This window comes from Lampetra planeri, chromosome 36 (assembly GCF_965212315.1).
Source record: "Lampetra planeri chromosome 36, kcLamPlan1.2.h2, whole genome shotgun sequence".
In the NCBI taxonomy this organism is placed as follows: Eukaryota; Metazoa; Chordata; class Hyperoartia; order Petromyzontiformes; family Petromyzontidae; genus Lampetra; species Lampetra planeri.
The window spans coordinates 2,348,142-2,371,473 of NC_136142.1; the positions used below are offsets into that span (position 1 = coordinate 2,348,142).

General features: G+C 46.5%; 1 protein-coding gene across 2 annotated transcripts in view; it reads left to right on the plus strand.

The window, feature by feature from the left end:
• Nucleotides 1-23,332, plus strand: part of MEGF6 (multiple EGF like domains 6) — a 268,797-nt gene that overhangs the window by 202,946 nt on the left and 42,519 nt on the right. For both annotated transcript variants that reach the window (XM_078611384.1, XM_078611385.1), the window contains 8 exons: nt 4,756-4,881; nt 7,926-8,048; nt 10,322-10,444; nt 13,224-13,361; nt 16,377-16,499; nt 18,478-18,600; nt 20,905-21,168; nt 22,193-22,324. In XM_078611384.1, the coding sequence (XP_078467510.1) occupies nt 4,756-4,881; nt 7,926-8,048; nt 10,322-10,444; nt 13,224-13,361; nt 16,377-16,499; nt 18,478-18,600; nt 20,905-21,168; nt 22,193-22,324 (1,152 nt within the window). The remainder of the gene's footprint in view (nt 1-4,755; nt 4,882-7,925; nt 8,049-10,321; nt 10,445-13,223; nt 13,362-16,376; nt 16,500-18,477; nt 18,601-20,904; nt 21,169-22,192; nt 22,325-23,332) is intronic.

Below are 23,332 nucleotides of genomic sequence, written 5' to 3' on the forward strand. Positions count from 1 at the left end.
TTACGGTTCTCCCAACAGTGAGACTCCCAATGTAATTATTGGCATACTTAATTCAGCTAGCGAAACTTAAACAACACGCTGTTTTCCCACATGTCAACAAAACGTGGATATACGAGCGTTTATGCATAAACATGCATTTGCTATAGGGCGCGCCCAACAGGCTGCGCGTGTCTCAGTTTCGTAGATTTATTACTTTTTGTAAACACACGAAGGCGTACTGAGTGGTTGCAGCTTGAGTTTAGCCGTGTGAGCAATTGTTCCATTGCCTGCCCACTGTGACTCAGGCAGACTGTGGTTAGCGTGTTATTCATATGAACGTTGAGTACAGCATTACTGGCACAACAGTGAAGCACAGCACTGATCAATCCACTGCTAGATGAAAGCCGCATCAGAGATGATCGGCTGTGTGTTGGTTGAGGGGGTGTTTGACCATACTTCGTCATGAAGGTCAGTGCGGGGTTGTTGAACGAGGAGAGATCCGGGACAATTTCAGATTTCGCTCGCCACTGATGTTGCCCCCCCCCCCCGGCCGGGATTATAACTCACATTTCTGGGTTAGTTCTCCAACTATTGCCCCCCCCCAAATAAATTAGGTACCTTTTAAATTAGATGCCGTGCGTGTGTGGAGCTGTAATGCCACGCAGGCGACGCACAAGCTGGGTGGCTATTGCGTGTCAACCCAGGAAAATGAATGGCTCTTGGAGATATATAAAAAAAACCTATGACTCCTCGATAAATTGCTGATCTGTGCAGATTAGCATAATGTTGATGCATATGCTGGGCATTGTAAGGGGTTTGTGAGGATCTGTCGGCTAGAAGAATATACAACGGCATCCTTGTGTACATAAATACTACGTGCAAGCAACGCGTTTACAATTTTGGGCAGAGGAATAAAAAAACCCCACACAGTTAATTATTAATGTTGGCATCGCACCATTAATTCAGCGCTGCTGCGGAGGAACAGTGGCGATGCTTTAAATGTCTCCCTCTCCCCATGTGCACAAGTCTCCAAGGCCGATGCGTCGGGATGCCTTGCTGCAGTCAGACTGGTTTTCATTCGCGAAGTGAGACCGTCATTTATCTTGGCTCACCCTTTGGGCGAAAGGATTTCCATGAATTTCGGAGATGCAATAATAAATATGGTCAGAGCCAACGGACCGGACCCGGTACTCCAACGAGCACTAGGTAGGAGAGCTCCTCGTTTCGTCCGCAGTGCCGCCTGTGATTTAAATGACTCGGTCTTAGAAGGGGGGGGGGGGTGGGGGGGTGAGACCAATCTCTCCATAGGACAACCACTCGACCTCCTACAAAGTGGTACTGATTTTACTCGCCAAAAAAAGGGATAATGGACCGAGTTGGAAATTAACTTGAAAAATTACTTTTTCTTTCTCTAAATTGAAAAATCATGCACGTAATAACACTCATGTAAGGGCAATTATGTAATAACAATACTAATACCCCTAATTTAACCAAGTCGAAAGAGTGTTTTTTTTTTCCTGATGGGGGTGCTGCATTGGGATTTTTGGCCGACTCGGGAGGAAATTTAAGTCCCCCACAAAATACCAACAGGATGGAGGGGGTAACTCAAAGAACTGCACAGGTGGATTCGGGGAAAGGCCACCTTGAATAAACACGTGGCCTTCATGCAAAAATGTGCGCGATCCCTTGCTTCTATAGTGCTTGATTACATAAGTAACAACATTCGCTCATTTCGCTACAGTTTGCACTCATTCATCAGGCAAAGCCAGTGCTGTTACCAGAGTTCGAAAATTAAATTCGTCCTAGACGATGCTCCACTTCGTGGCATAGACATTTTTTTGTAATAGTTCCAACGAAATGGTGATTTATATAAAAAAAATTGTTTTAATACGTTTGCGAAGCTTTCGCCAACAGTGGAACGAGCTAACAATTGCAGCAATGCACCTTTTACCTTTTTTTTTGACTCCTGTATTAAAATACTTCACCACCTCGTCACGTTCATTCCTAGCACGGTGGACGCGGTGTCACTGGGTACAACATTGCTTGTGTGTTCCATCATGTGTTTAATAGACGCTGATATGTTCAGCTTAATTCGCTCCATAGACCATTCAGTAAGTCACTCCTTTGCCTTCTGCTTAAGTTGGGTTGTAGCCGTGGGCTGTTAGCAGTGGGCATTTTGTTTTGACATCAGGGCAATATTATTTGTTTTGAGTCTTGCATTCCTCAAGGTGTAACCTTTTAGCTTTTTCTTTCATTTATTTTAGTCATCTCAATTCCAATTGGGCTTAAGGCTCGTGTGCATTCCAGTAAAGAGGAAACACATGCCTTAGTGCACACACAAGCTCTGAGCGCAAGGATGAGAACGCATGCGCGAGTACGCACGGACACAAACCTTCAACACGTGCTCAATGTCATAAACGCACACAGGCTCATGCATACAAAGGTGCATGCACATAAGCTTACACAAGCGCGCACACACACACACAAACTCACACAAACACACACTTTCACACACAGGCACCCGCGTGCAAGCAAACACTCAGCCCGGCGCATAAACACACACATGATGCATAATAACAAACACCAGCCATCACAAGAATGCGTTCAAATACAAGCGAACAAATATAAACACGCAAATAAGCACAGGCGTAACAGCATGGTGACATCAATGCGAGTGCCGTGGGGCAGAGAGTACTGTTGGCGAGGAGATATCAAGGGCCAGAATGACGGACGGGGGTAGTCGTCTGACCGGCAACACACCCGGCAGGGCCGCCTTTGTCTCCCCACTATTGTTGTTGTTGTTGTTTACACACCGCACCAGACACTCGTTTCAGGCCGAGTTGACTTCTGATATCATATTCTTGGGTTTTTTCGGTAAAGTCACGTAGGTAAAAAATGTCAATTAATAAAAGTAAAATAAAAAAAAATCACGACGTTTCGGAGGCAACACAAGCTTCCGTCTTCAGGTGGAATCGTCACAGCACGCTTGCTGTATCAAGTAAATGATAAATTCCAAGAGATCCGACCCCGTATATATACTGGTTGAGGGGGGAGGAGCCAGGACAGGCCCCCTTTTCATTATTATGGTAAGGTTGGTGCGGCTCTGATATCAGTCGTGGCTGGGAATCAAATTTGAGAAAAGCAACATTTGGCGACGCGATAAAAATATAAAAACGCCCGTTATGTTAATAGCCATTCGCCACTAAGTGGCTGTGATGTCACCACAGCTCATGTGCCAGGCTAGGTGCACTTTGATGCGACTGGCAGGAGGTTACGGGCCAGACACATCTGCCGGGTCACACACACACACAAGCAGACAGAGAGGCACGCAATTCCATATACACGAACGCACGCACAAAACCTGAACAAGAGGCGATTCTCACATCGTCCCGTAACCGGCAACACACCTGGGCTCCCCTGGCCGCCTTCACGTGGCAAGCCGAGAGGACGTCTGTCAACGTGGACGCTATCCCGTTGTGCCATTAACGGGGTTCAAGTTGTGGTCACGCAACGAGGTGCCTGTCCCATTATTCGACAGTGACATATGGTTTTGGGAAGTGTCCGAACGGCGAGCGTGGGTTTTTTTTTTGTGTTAAATGTATTTGACGCGCCTGGAACTTGCTTGGCATTCTTTGGCTACGTGTGGATGCACAAAGGTACTTTTTTTCGGAGGGTAAACCAAACGTCTCCTCTCTCTCGCGCGCTTGCTCTTGCATTGTAAGCACAAATGAAACAGAAAAAAAACCACGTGAATCAACAACGTACGGATGTTTTTTACGTTAAATTCGTAAACCAAATGTGTTCATTACCTACCTTTAGAATTACTATATATATAAGCACGTGAAATATGTTTTTATGTAAGCACACAAAAAGCAGGCGGTACATCCGGACTTGGCAAGTCATAACAGTGCAACGAGTAGAGTTCATATGGGATAGGGGTACTTAGGCGTTCTGCACATACACCAATTTCTTGGTAGGACTGCGTGAAGTGGGCTGTGTCCGGGTGTAGCCTCGTCAAGGAAGAAGTTAAACGGATGAAATACAGACGGTGGGGTGGGCATAAGTACAAATATTTTGAGAGGCTTATTACAATTTACGAAGCAATGTTATGGTTTCTCACGTTATATCAACTGTTGTATTGTATAACTGACCCGTGCTTAACTGTATGTTTTTAACATAATCTAAACTGACAATTCATGTATCACCAGAGCATGTGTGTTGCCATGTTTTGTCACACGTACGTGCGGTTACTGCAGGCTTGATGCCTTGAAATAGGTATGTGTCTTCATCATCATGGGGCCTCCTTTGCCAGTACCAAAATACACTACTAGGGTTTTTCCCCTTTTGGCAACAAAACTGACTTGCAGTCAAAATAAAAAAAAACAATACTCTGAATTTATGCAATTTCCAAGGCTCTAAGAAAAGCTGTCGCTGGTGTAGACCAATGAGTTTCAAGGACACTGCATACATGACAGAGTATTGTTTTTTTGTTTGCATTTTGACTGCAAGTATTGTGGTTAATGTAAACATGATTCCTTGCAAAAGGAGTCAGTTTTGTTGCCAGAAAAAAGGGGGAAACCCCTCTTAGTATAGGTGTGTGTCTATTTATTGTTTGGACATCTTAACGCCGGTTTCATTGCCAGAAAGGGTAAGGGACCATTCTTTAGTTTTAATTTTATAAGGCTATATGGGGGGGGGGGGGTGATCTTAGCCTGTGTGTTTATTAACCATTCGCTGCTTGCTGCTGCTGCTGTTGTTGTTGTTGTGGCCTGGCAGCGGTGCACTCGTGTGCGGTGAACAAGGGCGGCTGCGAGCACGACTGCGTGCAGCTGGGAGGGGGGCAGCACCAGTGCAGGTGCCGCCACAACTTCCGCCTCAAGGAAGATGGGAAGCACTGCGAACGTAAGCGAGCCCCCCCCCCTCTCTGGCCATCGATATTGGCCATCGATCCACTGCTGGATGAAAGGGCCGTCTCCGAGTCGGCCCAGTGATTTGAGTAGCAACGGGATCTCCCCTCAGTGGACATCCCCTGAGACCCGTTGTGCACACATCTGCACACATTCGTACAAATTGAATGCACTGTAACATGCGATCGTGTTAGCGTAATCATTCTATCATGCTATTTGCTTTATTGAAATGTGTTCTGTGGGTGATATCCAACGAAGATAAACATCTTTTAACTTTTATTTGACTTGCAGAACACGGCTTAGGTGTTTAACCGTCAATAGGTCCAATAACATGTGTTGTTGTTGCAAAATCCAAAGAAAATTCCATCACACCCAAAAGCCAACCTTAAGCACGCAGACACACTCCTACAGCTTGGCGAACATTTCTTCATCCACTAAATATATCTTCAGATCGTTATCAAATAAATTGTTACTTCTCACATTCCCCCCCCCCCTCCTAAAAGAGGATTTTCGTCTTCTAACAACGTCTCGAGGCAGGGGTTGCCTGTCACGCGACTGTCAGTGTTCAAGTTTAAAGCGTCTTCGCGCTGGGATCAATCCGCGGGCCGAGGCAGCACTTTGCCCTGTGTGTTTGGAGTAATTGGAGACAACTTCCAGCCCCGTCCACCCCCACCGCTCCCCGCTTAATGCTGAGCAAACAGCAATGCGGGCATTAAGTACAAAAGTGCTTACGTTCAAACTGAGCACCTGTTTCAAGAATCCGGGGGGAGCATTAGCGGACCCTGCTGAAAGCGATGGTGATGGCAGAACTGGAGCCATTCAGTCTCGTGGCCGATCAAATGAGCTTTTAACCCGAAAAAAAAACGTATAATGAATTATACCGGTGTCGTATGCCGGTATAATTAATTATACACATCAGCATACACGTGTGCACCACAGTTAGCCCATCGGCAGTAGAGTCGGGGTAAAGTGTGGGTACTCTAAGCTCACCAAATGTGACTGACCAACTTGTAAGAGTCGGTCAAGAACATTGTCTCGAGGGGACTCTTTTGCCAGCAGTGGTGAGACCCGCAATTGCCGAGGCTGCGTCGTCACCTTCACAGTTGGCTGGCATTCCGGACAATATCCCTCCTTTAATTTCCATCTCTTAAAATGTTCATATTCTTGGTTCTTTCGGTAAAGTCACATAGAAGGGAAAAAAAATATATATATATAAAACAATACAAATTCTCACGACGTTTCGACTGCAACCCAAGCAATCATCATCAGGTGTGAAATCCACAGCAAGATCTTGAGCACGTTTTATACAATTGTCTTGAGTTTCTGCTTATACAGATGCAGACAACCAATAACTAAACTATTGTCTTACCAACTCTGCCCCGCCCCCTACGATCACTGTGTTCCGAGCTGACTCACGAGGGTAAAATATAAAATGTTAACGAAAGAAACAGGGCTAAGAGTGATGCCACTTTGGCGACACTTTATTATAAAGTAAGGCGGTGATGCCACAATTATGTCACTCCTGCACTTATAAATATTTCCGTGGAAAATTGTGTCTTCATAATGAAGCTTCAAACTTGTCATGCAGCCTGAAACGCACTGCCAATGTACTAATCTACAACACAAGAGGCGGTTTGTTTCGTTCTGACTTGCATTGTGTTTAAATATTAGAACATTCTTGATTTGAAGCTTTCGTGACCGCAGGAATCCATACTCTTTGGTTCTTTTGGTAAAGTCACGTAGGTAGAAAAAATATATTGGATCACGACGTTTCGATCGCAACACAAGCAACCGTCATCAGGTGTGAAACAAACACAGCAGCAGGACTGCTGACGTAGGCCAGTTGCTTGTGTTGCGATCGAAACGTCGTGATCTATTATACACTGGTCAACACACTTTTTCTGGCATAAGGTATTCCAACGGTTTAAGGTAATTTTGGGGTGCTGATTTCAAATCTGGCATCAGTTTTTGTTATCACATCAGGTTTTAGAGATATCAAATATTGCATTTTCAATAAAAACTGCGGAAGAAAAATATTATATAAATGTGGATATCTACATAAAATGATATTAGAAACACACTATCCTAAAAATACAGCACCATATTTTAACACTAAAGCAGTCACTGACTCTGTCATAAGTGACAGAGTTAATTTCTGGTAAAATCAATGAAAATGGGGTATGCCGATAGCATAAAAATGAGATGTGATGAAGCAAATCTGAGATCAGATTTGGAATCAGCACTCTGAAATTAGTCTAAAACAGCTGCAAAAAGTCCAGGCCAGAATATTTTTTGTTGTTGACCAGTGTTATATTTCTTCTACCTACGTGACTTTACCGAAAGAACCAACGAATATTAGAACATTGGTTTGTTCCATAGAGTAACTTGGCCCTATCACAGGTTCAGGCACGCAAAATGAGATGAGTCACACCAAATACTCACTTTAGCGGGAAGCCACTTTAAATATTAACGATACAGCAGATTTAAGGGGATAAACCAAATGTAAATGCCGTCACGATTGCTTCTACGTGATTCATTATGTTTGTTCAAGCATTACGGGAATAGAGGCATTGCATTCTGATAATAACTTAGAGTCAATCGAATCGATTCGGGAAGCTTTCATGGTGCAATGGTTTGGGGTAGTGGGGTAAAGTGTGGGTACTTTCACCTCTTCCAGCAGCATGACATAGTGCCAAATACCCCCTTGATGGGGCTTTCTCGAGTAGAGGCCCCTCCAGTGGAGACCCTTGTGCCTGCAGTGGCATCAGCAAGGCATTTGCAGGGCTGCACCGTTTCCTATTAGAATCTAATCTTGCAGCGTTGGTAAAAACAAATATATACTTGTGAAAATTGCAGGCCCGTATTAATTTTTGCTGTCCTTCACCCCCCGCACCTCCGATTAGCACGGTTGGCTCTGTATGGTGCGAAAGAAGTTCAACATAAATGCATACAATCGGAAGACGAAGCAAATCCTCGTACGATTTGCTATTTCGCAACGCGTTACAAACATGGATTTATGTATAGCTTTGTCCGTTGCAGTGAAGAATCCCTGTGGGGACCGGAACGGTGGCTGCATGCAGAAGTGCGTCAGCGACGGTGGCGTGGCCAAGTGTCTGTGTCACCCTGGATACCGGTTGGGTGTTGATGAAAAGAGTTGTGATGGTGAGTGACTCATGTTTAGTCTTCCTCTTCTATCGTCTTCTTTTGCATGGCCCAGGAGTTGAATTTAGATTAAAAATGTAATGCTTTCGAACTGATTTTTTTTGTTTTTCCCCTTTTTTCCTGGCAACAAAAACTGACACCTTTTGCAAGGAATCATGCTTACATTAACCACAATACTTGCAGTCAAATGCAAACAAAAAACAATACTCTGATAATTTATGCATTGTCTTTGAAACTGATTGGTCCATACCAGAGACAGCTTTCTTTAGAGCAGAGTCTCATATGGCCTTTTGGCGTCATCTGGTCGAACACCATATGAGACTAGGCTCTAAAGAAAGCTGTCTCTGGTGTGGACCAATCAGTTTCAAGGACAATGCATAAATTATCAGAGTATTGTTTTTTGTTTGCATTTGACTGCAAGTATTGTGGTTAATGTAAGCATGATTCCTTGCAAAAGGTGTCAGTTTTTGTTGCCAGAAAAAAAGGGGGGAAAAAAGGGGAAAAACCCCTATTAGTATGATTTTTTCGTGTTTAGTTTGTTGTCCTGCCCCGCACACCTCCGATGAGCACGTTCGACTATGTACGGTGCGAACGAAGTTCAACATAGTTTTAGGGATGGGGTCGAGTGTCAATTTGATGGCTGGAGTGGAAGAGAAAAAAAGTGGATTGACCCGATTTCTCCCAGTCAATGAGCACGTGAGGGCGACAACGTTCAGGCTGTGTCCAGTTCCCGGCAGAAATCACATCGCACCTGCATCACAAGTCAACGTGTTTGTTTCTGCCGCACGAGTTCGAGCTGCCGCATCGCGCTGCCCTCAGAGAGCGTTTGCGCGATGCTCTGTGTTGTGGATTGGCGGCGTTGAAACGTTGGACGTCAGTTCCCAGCAACGTGTGGTACAACCGGAAGCACATCGGAGAACAATATACCTTCAGCCATTTGCATTGGCTCCTGGCAAATTGCCTCGAATTTTATCTTCCACTTATACAACAACAACAATAGCTAACATGGGAAGCTCTGATGCGAATTATTATTGTCCAGTGCTCGTGTGGGATGCTCATTCCTGGAGCATCGATGGTGGGACCGCTGACTAGTTGCGTGTTATCCATGCCTCGACTAAGATCCTTCACGGTGTTCTTCATTGCAAGGCCCGCGGGCCACTGGCAGCGTCTGGTGGCCTTTAGTGCGGCTCCAGACAATACACAACAGATGTAAAAACGCCCCTATCATGCTGTCAAACCCCAATGTTTTTTTATGTGTGGCAGCCCTCAGACTGATGAGGTCTTATTGGTGAAAGTGGTGACCCCCCCCAGCCTCTGAAAATTCATGAAGACCACTTGGTCTATGACAAGAGAAATTCTGAGGAAATTATAACATTACTGAATATGCTTATGTAGCCGTTTTAACACTGCACCACAATCCAAAACGCCCCATGGCTTTGCTTGATGCTGCACATTATTGACAAATCACGTTGTCTCTCTTCTCCCAGTAACAATCCCAGGCTCGTATACAATGGTCTGCATTGAACCGATGGAAAATTGAGAATCGCGCACAGTTATGACTTGCGGTCACCAATCCCCAAACCGTGGAATGCACGACAACACCATGGTCATCACTATTATTATAACAAAATCACCCCCTTGGATCGTTTGCCGCCAGCATTTCAGATATTCACCATGCCACGTAAAACATTTATGTTCAACTCCCCACCGTACGAGAGAAGATCGATAAGTGAGGTGGCCACATTCTAAGTCAGCTCAGCCTGAAACAACATTCTGGTACAACGTGTCGATTACAGAAACGTGAGGATAATTTTTAAGTGCGTCACATGGCGCTTTCCCCAAAATATAATATATATTTAATATTTTTCTCGCGTGCTCATGTGTGCATGCAAATTCATTATTAATTACACCGTTTTTTTATATACACACAGCTCATAATAATAATAATAACGTCAATATTTAACAAGCGAAAATGCTGCAGGTGTCTGCATGTGTGAAATGATCATGCAAACATTTGCAATCACTTATGAGCAGAGCGTATATCAAACAGAACGCAAGCGAAAGCACGCGTCACACTCCCAACACGCCTTCCGTCGTCGCGAGGCCTGCCGCGACGATAGACGCTCGAAATGCCATCGGTTTTGACACGCGCTCCCTGCGTACGATCCTCGCAGTACTTTTCTATGCACACCTCCCCTCCCCTCCGCCCCAAAGTCGCCGCCGGGCCCCGTAATCGAGGCGGCTGCCGTCGCTCCGTGCCGGTTCGTTTGCAGACATTGACGAGTGCGATCTGGAGAGCAGCACGTGCGCGCATAGCTGCCGCAACACGAGGGGCTCCTTCGTCTGCCAGTGCAACCCCGGCTACGAGTTGGGCTCCGATGGGAAGCAATGCTACCGTAAGTGTTTGTAATGTATAGTTTCGCGCGTGAACGCGTGTGTGTGTATGTGTGTGTTTGTATAGTGGGGAGCGGTAGTGTAGTGGTTAGCGCGCTGCGCTATGAACCTGGCGACACGGGTTCGATTCCCGCTCACGGCCAACACCAGTGACGATAATCTGAACCGATCCTGGGCCTCCCCTAGGTCGACTCAGCCTCAAATGAGTACCCGGTGCGGTGTGTAAACATCGCCACTGGAGAGACAAAGGCGGTCGGGCGTGGTGCTGGCCACCCACCCCCTCGTGTACTGTTCCGGCCTTCATAGGTGCTCGCTAACAGCACTTGCCCCTACAGTCTGTTAAGGCTATACGGGGGATCTTTGTTTGTTTGCGTGTATGCATATATGGATGCTGCCGGCCGGTGCAATTGTTGGCACACTTTTTACTTGCAATCCAGAGGCCGCCGGTTCAATGCGGTCTCCTGGCACAGCAGCAGAAGCAGCAGAAAGAATGGGCAAGTTTAATAAATTCACCTATGTGCCACGGTTAGTCGTCGGTTGGCAGGTCGTCTGGGGTGGGGTGACGTGTGGGTCCTCCCACCTCTTCCAAGACTTTTGAACAGCGTGCAAGAGTAGGCCAAATACTCTAGACATGGGCTTTCAATAGTAGAGGCCCTTACACCAGCATAGGCGTGAGCAAGCGATTGCAGGGTTGTGCCACCTATATATACTGACAAGGAGATAAGACGCATGCATCATTATAGCTGCCACAATACAATGGAGCCCATACAAAGACAAAGACTTAACAGACTTTTGGGGCAAGTGCTGTTATAGCGAGTACCTATGAAGTCTGGCACGGCACACGAGGGGGTGAGTGGCCAACACCGCACCCTTTGTCTCCTCAGCGGCAATGTTTACACACAGCACCAGGTACCCATTTGAGGCCGAGTCGACCTAGGGAAGGCCCAGGACCGATTCATATCATCGTCACTGGTTTTTTACCATGAGCGGGAATTTAACCCGGGTCGCCGGGTTCGTAGCGCAGCGTGCTAACCACTGCGCCACCACTCCCCATACACACACACACAGACATATACATCAGTGGTCCAACGATTTACCCTACCATGAAATTGTAACAATTCAGGGTTGAAATTCAATGCAAGATTTTTTTTTTATCACCACGGTGAATGGCAGCACCACCCGCGGCTCCAGTGTTGACATAAGCCCATTGTAAACAACGTAGAAATTAAAAAAAAACTTGATTCTCACCCTTGCGATCACGAGCGTGCTTGCACGAGCTTAAGAAAGCCACATTAGTCAATTAATCGATCCCACAGTTAACATATGAACCCTACAGATGTTCACAGGGCTGCAAGTTTGTGAACACGCAGGCAACAGATACTGCTGCGCAACTGATAAATGCAACAATAATTGGAGGACCGAATTCGAGCCCCGATTGTAAAAAAAAAAAGCGTCACGTAACATTAAAATTGGGGTCATGCTCGTTTGGGGCAGACGTAATGAAGGCGACGGAGCTCCGCTTGAAAATGTAAGGATGGCCTCTTGGCTGGGCATGAAAACAATTACGTGGGTCAGGGTTGGGGGTGGAGCCACCGTAATGGTCACCCGACTCCCGACCACGTCCCACACATTACAGCTGCCACTTTTCTAATTTGCATGGATATGCATCGAAGTTGGCGAGGCTCCCCTTTTCTTCACGATTTCAATCTTTGGCCACAGGTCATGGCTCCTCATTGTATTGCACATCTTAAATCAATAGTGCTCAATAATTTAAGCTGATATTACAATGCTCAGGCTGGATAAAATGTTGCATCTCGTTGGCTATGCATTTGAAATCGAGTAGCTTTTTTAGATAGCGCCGACTTTAAAACACGAAACAAATTTTTTTTTTGCCAGGCAAATGCAAGCTCTGTTTCAGAAGCGACCTGGCTACGAATGGTAGCCCAATAATCTGGCTTATCGCGTGGAAATGTTTCGCTGCCAAATACTCTAAATTAATGGTTCTTAACCTGGGGTGGACGCACCCCCTGGTAGTGCGAGATTCCCTTTCTGGGGGTGAGAGATTTGGCCAGATTTTTTTTAGAAAGAAAAATAATTAAAACACAAATTAAGCACTGGCACGTAATTGCAAGTACTTTGTTTCATCAAACCTACGTATTTATTAACGTTACATATACATATATTTTTTAGTTTAATGATTGAGAACCAAAGGGGTGCAATGCTGCAGTAAAGGTTAAGAACCACTGCACTAAATGATAACGAAAGTACGTGACGTTCGCATGACGTTATAACACCGCAAGCCCACAAGGACACGACGATCATCAGTTCTATTCCACAAGCACAAAACATCCCAATCCCTCTTAAAAACGTACAACATCAAGTGCCTGAATACTTTCATCCTGTGTTTCAGATATCCCACTAAGATCGACAGAGAGAAACGGGGTGTGGGGGAAATAAAAACCAAACAAATATTTAATAAATGTACCACCTTAACAACTTTCCCACAAACACAGAGCACCGTCGCTGGAATTTTCCAGCCGTGGCATTGAGAGTGTTGCGATTTGCATAGCCACCGCATGCGCGCAGGGAAATTCAATCCGACGCTTCCTCGCAACCGCCGCCGCTACTGCACAACGGACTCAAACTAAAAAACCTGCAAAGCCTGCCGCAGAAGGTTCAGCGAGTGGAGCCGCCACCAATTTCATTGCAGCCGCCCCTGGCTCACACACAGCCCTGTGCACGCGTGTGCGTGCGTGTGCGTGCGCGCCCATGCATGAGCAGGCATCGAGATGGAGATCGTGAACAGCTGCGAGAAAGACAACGGCGGCTGCTCGCACACGTGCCAGCACGCGACGCAGGGGCCACGCTGCCTCTGTGACAGCGGCTTTCACCTGGACGTGGACGGCAAGACGTGCAAAGGTACCCTCGCCGTTCCGCCCTCCGTTGATCCTGCAAGCGCGTACGAGCGCCGTGGCGTGATAATGCACCCCCTGGCAGAGCGTTTACAAAGAGAAGGCTTCCGGCAAGCGTGGTCACGGTTCGCCTCCACCATTCAAGGTTTGCGATTCGACTCGATGATCGATGACAAAATGTTCTGGGTTTTTTTTGTTCTCGTTTTTTCTCGTTTCTCAATTGTCTTCGGCCCCATTTTTATTCATCCCTTCAGCCTAAACGTATCACTATCATCCCCGTTAGCGCATACTTTGCGTGAATCGTAAATAATCGATTCATATTCCATGCGTGGTATCATGAATGTAAGAAGCCATCGTAATATATTCATCAAACCTTTGTTATATTCCAGCGATTTAGTATGCACACAAACTCTTGAATAATTTTGCTCACGTACATGCAAACAAAAAAAAACTGCTCCTGGCGGAGACATTTTTTACGGCACTCATGCCAAGCTCGGTCGCACTTTTAGGCTACGTAAAGTGGTGAATGCTCGCCGGTAGGAGGTAACTGGACAGACCCAGAGGCTATGGGTTAACAGGAGGGTCAGTGCACACCCCAGAGTGCTAACTTGTGCTTCAGCCAAGCAGTGCTCTCCTTGCTCTTGTGCAAAGACAAAGATCCCCCGTATAGCCTTCACAGACTGTCGGGGCTAGTGCTGTTAGCGAGCACCTATGAAGGCCAGCACGGCACATGGGGTGGGGGGGGGGTGGGTGGCCAACACCATGCCTGTCCGCCTTTGTCTCCCAAGTGGCGATGTTTACACACAACACCAGGTACTCGTTTGAGGCCGAGTCGACCTAGGGGAGTGCCAGAACCGGTTCAGATAATCGTTACTGGTGTTGACCCTGAGCGGGTATCGAACTTGGGTCGTCGGGTTTGTAGCGCAACGTGTTAACCCTCACGCTGCTGCTCCTCACTTGCTGTTGTGTTCACGCACGCATCATTTGCATTTGAACGTTAACCACACATTTTTTTTCCATAGGGAGTAATTACGTTACGTATATTTTGAACGCACTTTGTTGATTTTAAAATCAATGACACACATGTAAAGTATTGCATGCTAAAAGCTATAAAATGTGTGGCATATACATTATATTTATTTCATTGTCCCATTATTCAAGATTAAGGGTAAGGAACCATAATCAAACTATAATTCAGAGAACCCAATAACAGTAATAATAAATACATTTGAAAGATTAATATACAAAATGTTTTCACATTAACATTATTACACGGGCATTATATTAATCGACATAGATTATGCCAAATATTGCATTTCAAACAGTTCACACTCAGAAGTTCATATCCATTCATCAAACAGACATTAAAACCCAACCGGATTTGCCAATCTTGAAAACAACACCCACATTTGCGTTGTTACAAATGACAATAACCAAAATCAAATCCAGGCGATCTGCAATCCACATAATCTGGAGTGGTGTTTTTGCTACAATGAGAGCACACTTTGGCTTGTGCCTGTTTGCGCGTGACTGGGGCGAAAGTGCCTGGCTCTGCGTGGAGTCTGCGTTGATCGAAAGGGAGGGGGGGGGTGCCAACCCCACACTTGTGGCTACTGCTGCTGCAACAGCCAACAAACAGCACCACCCTCTGTGGGCACCTGGATACACATTGCCATGCTACAGGAACAGAACGATCAGCATAGGCAAGGACTTACGTGCATCGGCGAGAAAACACGTATTTGGTTAACCCGCGAGGAACTGGTACACCTTTGCAGCGTGCGGGAGTGAAACCAGAGTGACCACTGAGAAGGCCCATGCATCCGTGGGGAAGGAACACAAAAGCGTCGCGACGGGATATGTCAGCCACCTACTTGCTGTACTACCTACGTGGCTGCTTTGGATGATTGCTTAAGTGCAATAACATTTTGATTGTGACCCGCCAGACCTGCCATCTAGCCGCTGGTCTGCATGCATCTCAACTGGGCACATGCAAAACAAAAGCGTCTCCACGCTCCAAAGAGTAACGGCCGGCCGGGCGTCCCATCTCCATTGCTGGGCCCGAGCCAGGAGCGGGGATCCTACATGCGCTACGTCTGGAGGCCATTGTGTCCGCATGGCAAAAACACCGTTGATTTACACGAGAAAAATTGTGACTCAATGACATAATGAGCCCAGAGGGACGTTTGACCGAGTCATCAGGGAGGCACCACAGAAATAGATGCAGGTAAAGGTGCAACCCTGCCCATGACACTGCTGGCAGGAAGGGCCTCCATTACAGGGAACATCAAGGTAGCCTCTCCGGAGGGCAATTTAGGCCTAACTTTTCCAACGCTGGACAGACGTCTTGGAATGGGTGGGGAGTGACCGGGATTTTACTCCACCGCACGTGACCAGCCGAACAACCTGCCGATGGTGAACCCATGAGTATCGCAGGGTGGACAGAGGTCAGGAAGCAGGGGATGCATTTAAGAAACCTGCAACCCATTGTTTCAACTGTGACACTGGCAGATCGGACCGGCGACCATTATGCAGCCACAGAAGCAGTACCTTGAGCAACGGTACTCTATACTAAGCTGAACTTTTTTTTTTCATACGAGGTAAGGCCCACTGAGCGATATAGCTAATTTTTTCAGAAGTGACCTGGCCACAAATAATAGCTCAACAAAGTGGCTTATCACGTGGAAAAATATCGCGTCCAAATACTCTAAACGCGTGTTTCTAAACGTGGAGGGAAAAACTGGAGGATCTGGAGAAAACTCTACGCGACCACGGGGAGTGAGAACACGCATGCTCCAGATATACTGGCGTCAGTCAGGATTGAACCCACCACCTCTTGTATACCAGGCGAGGGTAAATAGCCCGGGCTAATTATGAGGCGCAGTGACATGTCGGGAATAAAACATGCCATGAGAACCTGGTGAAAGCCGCTTACAATCGGCAGCTGCTATAACACGCTGACGATCGCCGACGCGTGACGAGTGATGCCGCTCCGTCGCTTGCCTGTGCTGCTGCTCACTTACAGACACCGACGAGTGCTCCGAGGGCGGTTCCTGCTGCGCACAGTTCTGCAGCAACAACGCCGGAGGCTACGAGTGCGGCTGCCGCGCCGGCTACCGCGTCAGCCTCGACGGATGCAACTGTGACGGTAACGATCGCCACCTCTCCGTCTCACGACGGGCACAAGTCACGGGGGTGGGGCTTCTCGCATTGATGAGGCTGTGCGCTCGTAATCCCTGTTCACAGCGGCCGAGCCAAGAGGTGGGAGTCCCGATACAAGGGTGAAAATTACACGCATCCACGTCAGGGGGCCAAGTCTCTCCTTGCAATGGCCACGATTGGCTCACCGCAAATGTTGTACGGAGATGCGGCCAAGGATTGGAACGCATCCAAGAGCACGTGCACAATGAAAATAGAGCAATGAAATCGTCTCGAGAGCATGTGCTCTCCATGGATTATTAAAGTGCAGACACTTTGAAAGATGGGCGATGATTTGGAGATGCCCTCATCCAGCAGTGGACTGATCATGGACAAAAATGATGATGATGATGATGAACATGGTTCCGATTATATCGACCCTGTAGGGATGCTAGTCTCGTTCAACCCACAACCACGATTTGAATTCGCAGAACCTTCTCATTGTTATTCTGCAACAGCGCGATACTATTAGAGGGCAGTCTTCGTGGATATCCGCTCGGCTAATAGCTCTGGTTTCACGAAGCTATCGCGATTTACTAATGAGTCTCCGAGCTTTGCGAACACTTAATCCGACGCAGCTAACAACCAAGCGAACATATTCACAATGCAGCGCCCCAGAATTATTTTCAAGGGCTCGAGCGCGATCGATTAAGCCTCGCGAATGCGACTTGCACGCTGCCCCGATTGTGAGCTCGCGACTCGCGCAGTCTCGTTGCCCACCGCCGCTGGCGTGCCTCCAACTTTTCGCAACGCCACAGTCTTTGTTTTTACCACGAGTAAGGATAAATAAAAAAGAAAACGATTTCGTCGACCATTAAGCGTTGGCCGAAACGCTCCGTGTGCAGCAGCGGCAGAATGAAAAACGTCCTCACTCTGCAAACGTTGCAGATTCCCCCCAGCCAGGGAAGCGATTACAAAAGAGCGGGCGAGTTTAGCCCACCGGAGTTTATTGTCTCAGTCTGAACGGCGTCTCTCACTAGGTCGCAGAATCATGAGAAAAATGTTCACGGCGGGGAAAACTATAGATTGTTATAACACGGTTTGGGTTAATGGGCACGTTCAGGAATGCGCCGTTGCAGGCCTTCTTTGCTGTTGCTCGAATATATATTGGTGTTCCAATGCCTTCGGGCCTCTCAGTACTTACAATGGCCCTAATGACCGAGTCTGTGCTGCAGGTGGTCCTAATCTTCGGTGTGGTTTGATGCATTAAACGCGTTCAATCAGACCCCACTCGTAGTCGCGTTTGAGATTTTTAAAATATGGAATCATTTTTGGGGCTAATTGCGTGTGCCCATGGCACACGTCCGACACAGAGTTGAACAGTTTTACGCTAAAATAAATACTTACGGAATTTGAGAGAAAATATAGATTACTTCCACAATTTAATTGGATTATGGTTATCATAACAATGGCTATTATTTTTCATGCTATTATTTGCTATGATATTGTAATATTTACGGACATTTTTTTCCTGAATGAGCAAATAAGTGGCACTCATCCTTACTGATGGTCCTAAACCAGAAGTGGAAATTCAATATTCGCATGTTGGAGGCAAGTCTGTCCATAGGACGACCGTGGCCGACTTAAAAAAAAAGTGGAATACAATTTATTGACTCCAGAGGGATCATGAGATGTTATCAGTCAGACATTATTGTGTCAACCGTTGAATTCTAATCCATCTGATTGCGAGTCACGAGAGTTCAATTCTCTATCATGACTAAACATCAGTGGAACGAGCGCTACCTGAACCAGTCGCCTGGCTTTCCCATCCACTTCACACTGACCAGCGTGGTGAAATATGGTAAATATATATATCCCCATGCTGGCGGCACTGTACATTATGAAGTTTAATTCTTAGAGTATCTCTATAAAGCAAACTGAAAAAAAAAAGACCCGTTCGTCCTTTATTTTTCTTTTTTGGTTCGCAGATGTGGACGAGTGCCTTGCGGAAAACGGGGGCTGTGAACAGATGTGCCGCAACAATGAGGGCTCTTACGAGTGCTCGTGCCGCAGGGGCTTCCGCCTGGATGAGGAGCGGAGGGGATGCATCCGTAAGGGCCCTTCACACGCTCAGGCACCCCCTCCACCATCTCTCACCCCCCCCCCCTCACGTTTTCCTCTCCCTGTCGCCCTGAACGTTGCCACGCGTGTCTCTGTGCGTGCGGCAAGCGGCGGCGTGGCTGGTGGTGACAGCTTTAGCTGCCAACTCGATGACGGGATTTTACCTCCCTAGCCTGGTATTCAGGAGGGGTTCGATCCCCGTTCCTGGCACCTGTATATTTGCAGTTTTTTATGTTCTCTCTCCCCGTGGTGGTGTTTATTTTTCCCAAGGTTCACATTTGGCATCAACACGCGTTTAGAGGATTTGGCTGATATCAATTTCCACGTGATAAGCCACTTCGTTGAGCTATCATTTGAGGCCAGGTCGCTTCTCAAAACGCGCTGTATTGCTCAGTGGAGAAAAGAAAAAAAGAAAAATATATCATTGTATATCTGGTCCTGGGCCTCCCCTAGGTCGAATCAGCCTCAAAAGAGTACCTGGCCAACCCACCCCTACGTGTGCTGTGGCGAGGTTCATTAGGCGCTCGCTAACAGCACCTGCCCCAACATTCTATTGCAGCTTTACGGGAGATATTTGTCTTTGTGCAGCACTTCAGAGGCCATTGAAGTTATTTATGAACATTCAGCCCTAAGCTCAGTAATGAGGTTGTTAAATTACCAGCAATATCACACACTTCCATTAGATATCGTGTCAAGTAACAGTGCAAGTATCTAACCGATCAAACTACCATTGTGTTTAGTGGCCTCTGAGCTAGTGCAATTAATTACAGTGCTGCAAAGTGATAGTTTACGATAAGGATATGCTCGGAATATGAAACTTAAAAACAAGGAAGAAAAAACGATGCACACGCAATGGCTTCTGTAACGCTTTTCAGCGTTCATCCTCTGAAACATTTAATTGGCGATAACCGTAGGCAGCTATCGCACAGCCGGGCTCTGATTGCGGCTCTGTTGAAGGGGGTCACAGGCCATTCTACCACAGGGCGAGTTCCAAAGAGAAACAAAACTTAATCCTGCAGGTTTGTTCATGAAAAATAAGAATAGGTTTGAACCTTTCTGGCAATAAAACAGGTGTTGAGATGTTCAAACTCCAAATAGATACCATTTGCAAGGCAAAAAAACATGCTCTGACAACATGTGGCATTGTATTTGAAACCGATTGGCCTACACTAGAGACAGCCTTTCTAAATCCTTTATATTAAGTTTGCTTGTTTGCTTGCGCGCTTACGACCGTGCAAATCTTTTGGTCGTTTTTTAACCCACTTCCCGTGATCCAATCGAGCTGACATTTTGCACATAGACTCGTTGTGCGTGACAATTTATTTTCGTGAATTTTTTTTCTCCAAAATTTTCAACATTTTAGGAAAATTTATTTTTATATTTAATTACCAATTGCTTAATGGTGGCAAGCAATCATCTGACCCATAGGTGGCAGCCATCTCAAGCCAGAGGACGAGAGGACTAGCCGCCACGCATATAAAGGATTTATAGTGAAAAACTTTGTTTTTACGGGTTAAATTTTTTATGGCCTAGCCTCAGCAGAGAACACCAAAAGGCCTAACTCATCACAAACCTGCAGCTGAAACGATGACAAATGGACAGGGCTAACGTGTTACGTGTAAACACTTTAAGCCTCGGTTGTGCGGCATTACTAAAGGATATTGCTTCACCAGCTGGTGTTGGGTCTGCAATTATACGCGTGTATAACTACTATTATTGCGCGAATTAATGCCCATTATAAATAATAATTATAATGTTTATGAAACTCAAGAGACTGTGATCCATCATTTAATGTTTTACTGTTCTGACAAGTGCCGCTCGCCAGCACCGTGTCACCCCCCACCCCCATTGCTCATCATGACACCACAACAACAACAACCGAGTGTTTACAGACTAGGGAAGGCCTGAGATGAGGTTCGCTTCCAGGCTCTGGGCTTGAGACGACAGACAGGAAATTGAAACAAATCTGGAGAAATTTACAATTAAAAATTGATCATGCAAAAGCAAACTATGCTGAACAACACTCGGTGTAATACAAAACACAATGCAGAGCAACACTTCCCCATCCACTCAGTGTGCACGTGTTTACATGCAACATCCCTGCAAGTGAGATCCTCCGTCTGTGTGCGTACACATGCACGGCTCTGCAAGTGAGATCATCTGTGTGCATGCACGGCTCTGCAAGTGAAATCCTCTGTGTGTGCATGCATGGCTTTGCAAGTGAAATCCTCTGTGAGTGTGCGTACACATGCACGGCCGTACAAGCGATGTCCTCTGTGTGTGCCCTTCTCCAGCTCTGGAGGGGGCCACGGAAGAGCAGGGCACGGAGGAGCTGCGTGGGCAGACGTGGCTGGGCAGCACCGTGCGCCTGCGTCCTGTCGAGCAGACCTACCAGTGGGTGCCGCGCGAGGAGGCCGAGTGGGGGGCCTTCGGGGACGCAGAGGCCAGCGAGTACCGCGAGGGGGGCAGCGACGAGGAGGAGGAGGAGGGTGACGATTTCCTCGATTATGGACCCCAGGAGCATCGACGTCAGGAGCACACGCTCGTCCAGAAATTCAGTGGGTGCTGCTCGGTGGGAGAGGGAGGGAGAGGGGATAGAGAGAGAGAGCGGAGGTGCAATTCAAATGATACGTTGTTATAATGTAATTGAGCTATACACTGCAAAGAGCATTCTTAGATGAAATTTAAAGGTGGAAATTGCGACGCAAATTACTTCAAAGCTAAATGCAACATGTTGCGACACTTGACAAGAAATAAGACGAAAAATGTAAAGCCTTGTATTCCAAGGCAAAGCAAACACTGTGTACTTAGTGCAGATTTTTGTTTGTTACCCACCTCCCATATGCTTCGTATAATTATTATCGTGATAATGGTTTTAAGGGGTAGTGCTATTGTGGTGTTAATGCATTGCATTGTGAAACAGGGAAACTTGCGTTCGATTCCTTACAGTATTTGGCTGCTATGAATTTACTTGTAATAAGCCACTTCATTGGGCTATTATTTGTGGCCAGGTAGCATCTGAAAAAAAGTTTTTTTTTTATTGCTCAGTGGGCCTCCCTGTTAAAATAAATGTAATTCATAGTTTTTTCCTGGCCACGGCAAACATCAGTGGCGAGTGAAATGTGAACATTCCAGCCCTTCCTCATACCCCTAAACCCCCGACCCCATTCACCAACCTGCACTGACCATCATGGTGAAGTACGATCGACTATACCCCTCTACACCTCCCCCCTGTGATCGACATTCTTTCACAAAGGGCTGTTCATTCTTTCTTGTTGTTGTTGCTGCAAGTAAAATAAAGAAACACACCAGATTAGGAGGAGGACCCTACGTGCTCAGTGAGAGCAGAAAAGACAATTGTGCTACGCTAGGCAACAGCAAAGTATATTTTCCCGAGACTTATCCTGGCCCAGGCGAGTGTGCGTCTCGCTGCTTGTTATTCGTTCCGCACACGCGTGCCCGTGATTCACAAGCCGAGAGATTCGACTTTTTGTTATATTTTTTTACGAGCCGCGTCCCCTGGCTGAACCCATGGCACCGACCGCGCGCGGGTTCCTTTGGCGACGTGGCGTCTCTTCGCAGTTTGCCTGGGCGAGACGTTCGGTCACGACTGCAGCCTCTCGTGCTCCGACTGCCGCAACGGCGGCGGCTGCAACGAGGGGCAGGACGGATGCGACTGCCTCGCCGGATGGACGGGCCTCGTGTGCAACGAAAGTACGCGCCGATCGCACGTCGCCAATAATGTTGTGCAGCCGATGATCCGAATATATATACACACACACGCGCACGAGTACAGGGCATTGATTTAACTGCTTAACGCGAGCTGTTAATGCTTTGGCGTTTGCATCGTACTCGCACTGTTTACCTGGTGGTGTTCTTTGGTCGATTGCCAGTGGTGAGACAAGGGCCAATCGGTCTCAAGCACAATTGTTATCAAAGCGTATTTATTTGCATTTAACACAATAGCTGTCTATTGGGTTTTGACCATGTTAACACCTGCATTTTGCCCATAAAGGGTACATCCTTTATTTTCTTTTCATCAACTCGCGCCCATTGTCCCAAATGCCCACCTCGGGGAAATGAACTCGCGACCTCTGGATTTGCAAGTTCAGTGCCCTAACCACGACACCACAGCAGCAGTGGCCCGTTAACGTTGTATAGACGTTGTACAGACGTTTACATTCATGTTGATTCAGCCGCGTCTCCCTGCTCAAATAAAGCAATTCGGGCGACGGTCACCTCTAAAATAGTTGCTGGCAACTTTGATCCCATTACAAAAATATAGTTTTGTACGAGTACGTCGCAACTGCACACAGCTATCGTGCTGTGACGGTTCCTCCGAAACGTCGTGATTTTTATTTTATTTTTATTTTACTTTTATTATTATTTTTTTACCTACATGATTTTACCGAAAGAACGTAAGAATATGCACACGTGTGTTTACTTGTTATTTACCAACCTCGAGCAGGCTATCTGAACACTTCAAATATCCCTCTAAGATAACTTCGTAAGATTGCTAAATTTGATCTACCTAATCTAAAAAACTGACACACTTGCATCGTTTCTTTAACTTAAAAAAAATATATAGAGATATTTTAAGGGGGCAAAAGACGACCGGCACACAGAAACGATATTATCATTCTTCATCAGTGTTTTCATACCTTCACTATCCCCAACGCTTTCCTTGCCGAATGGTAACAATGTCTACGTGCATCTGAAGCA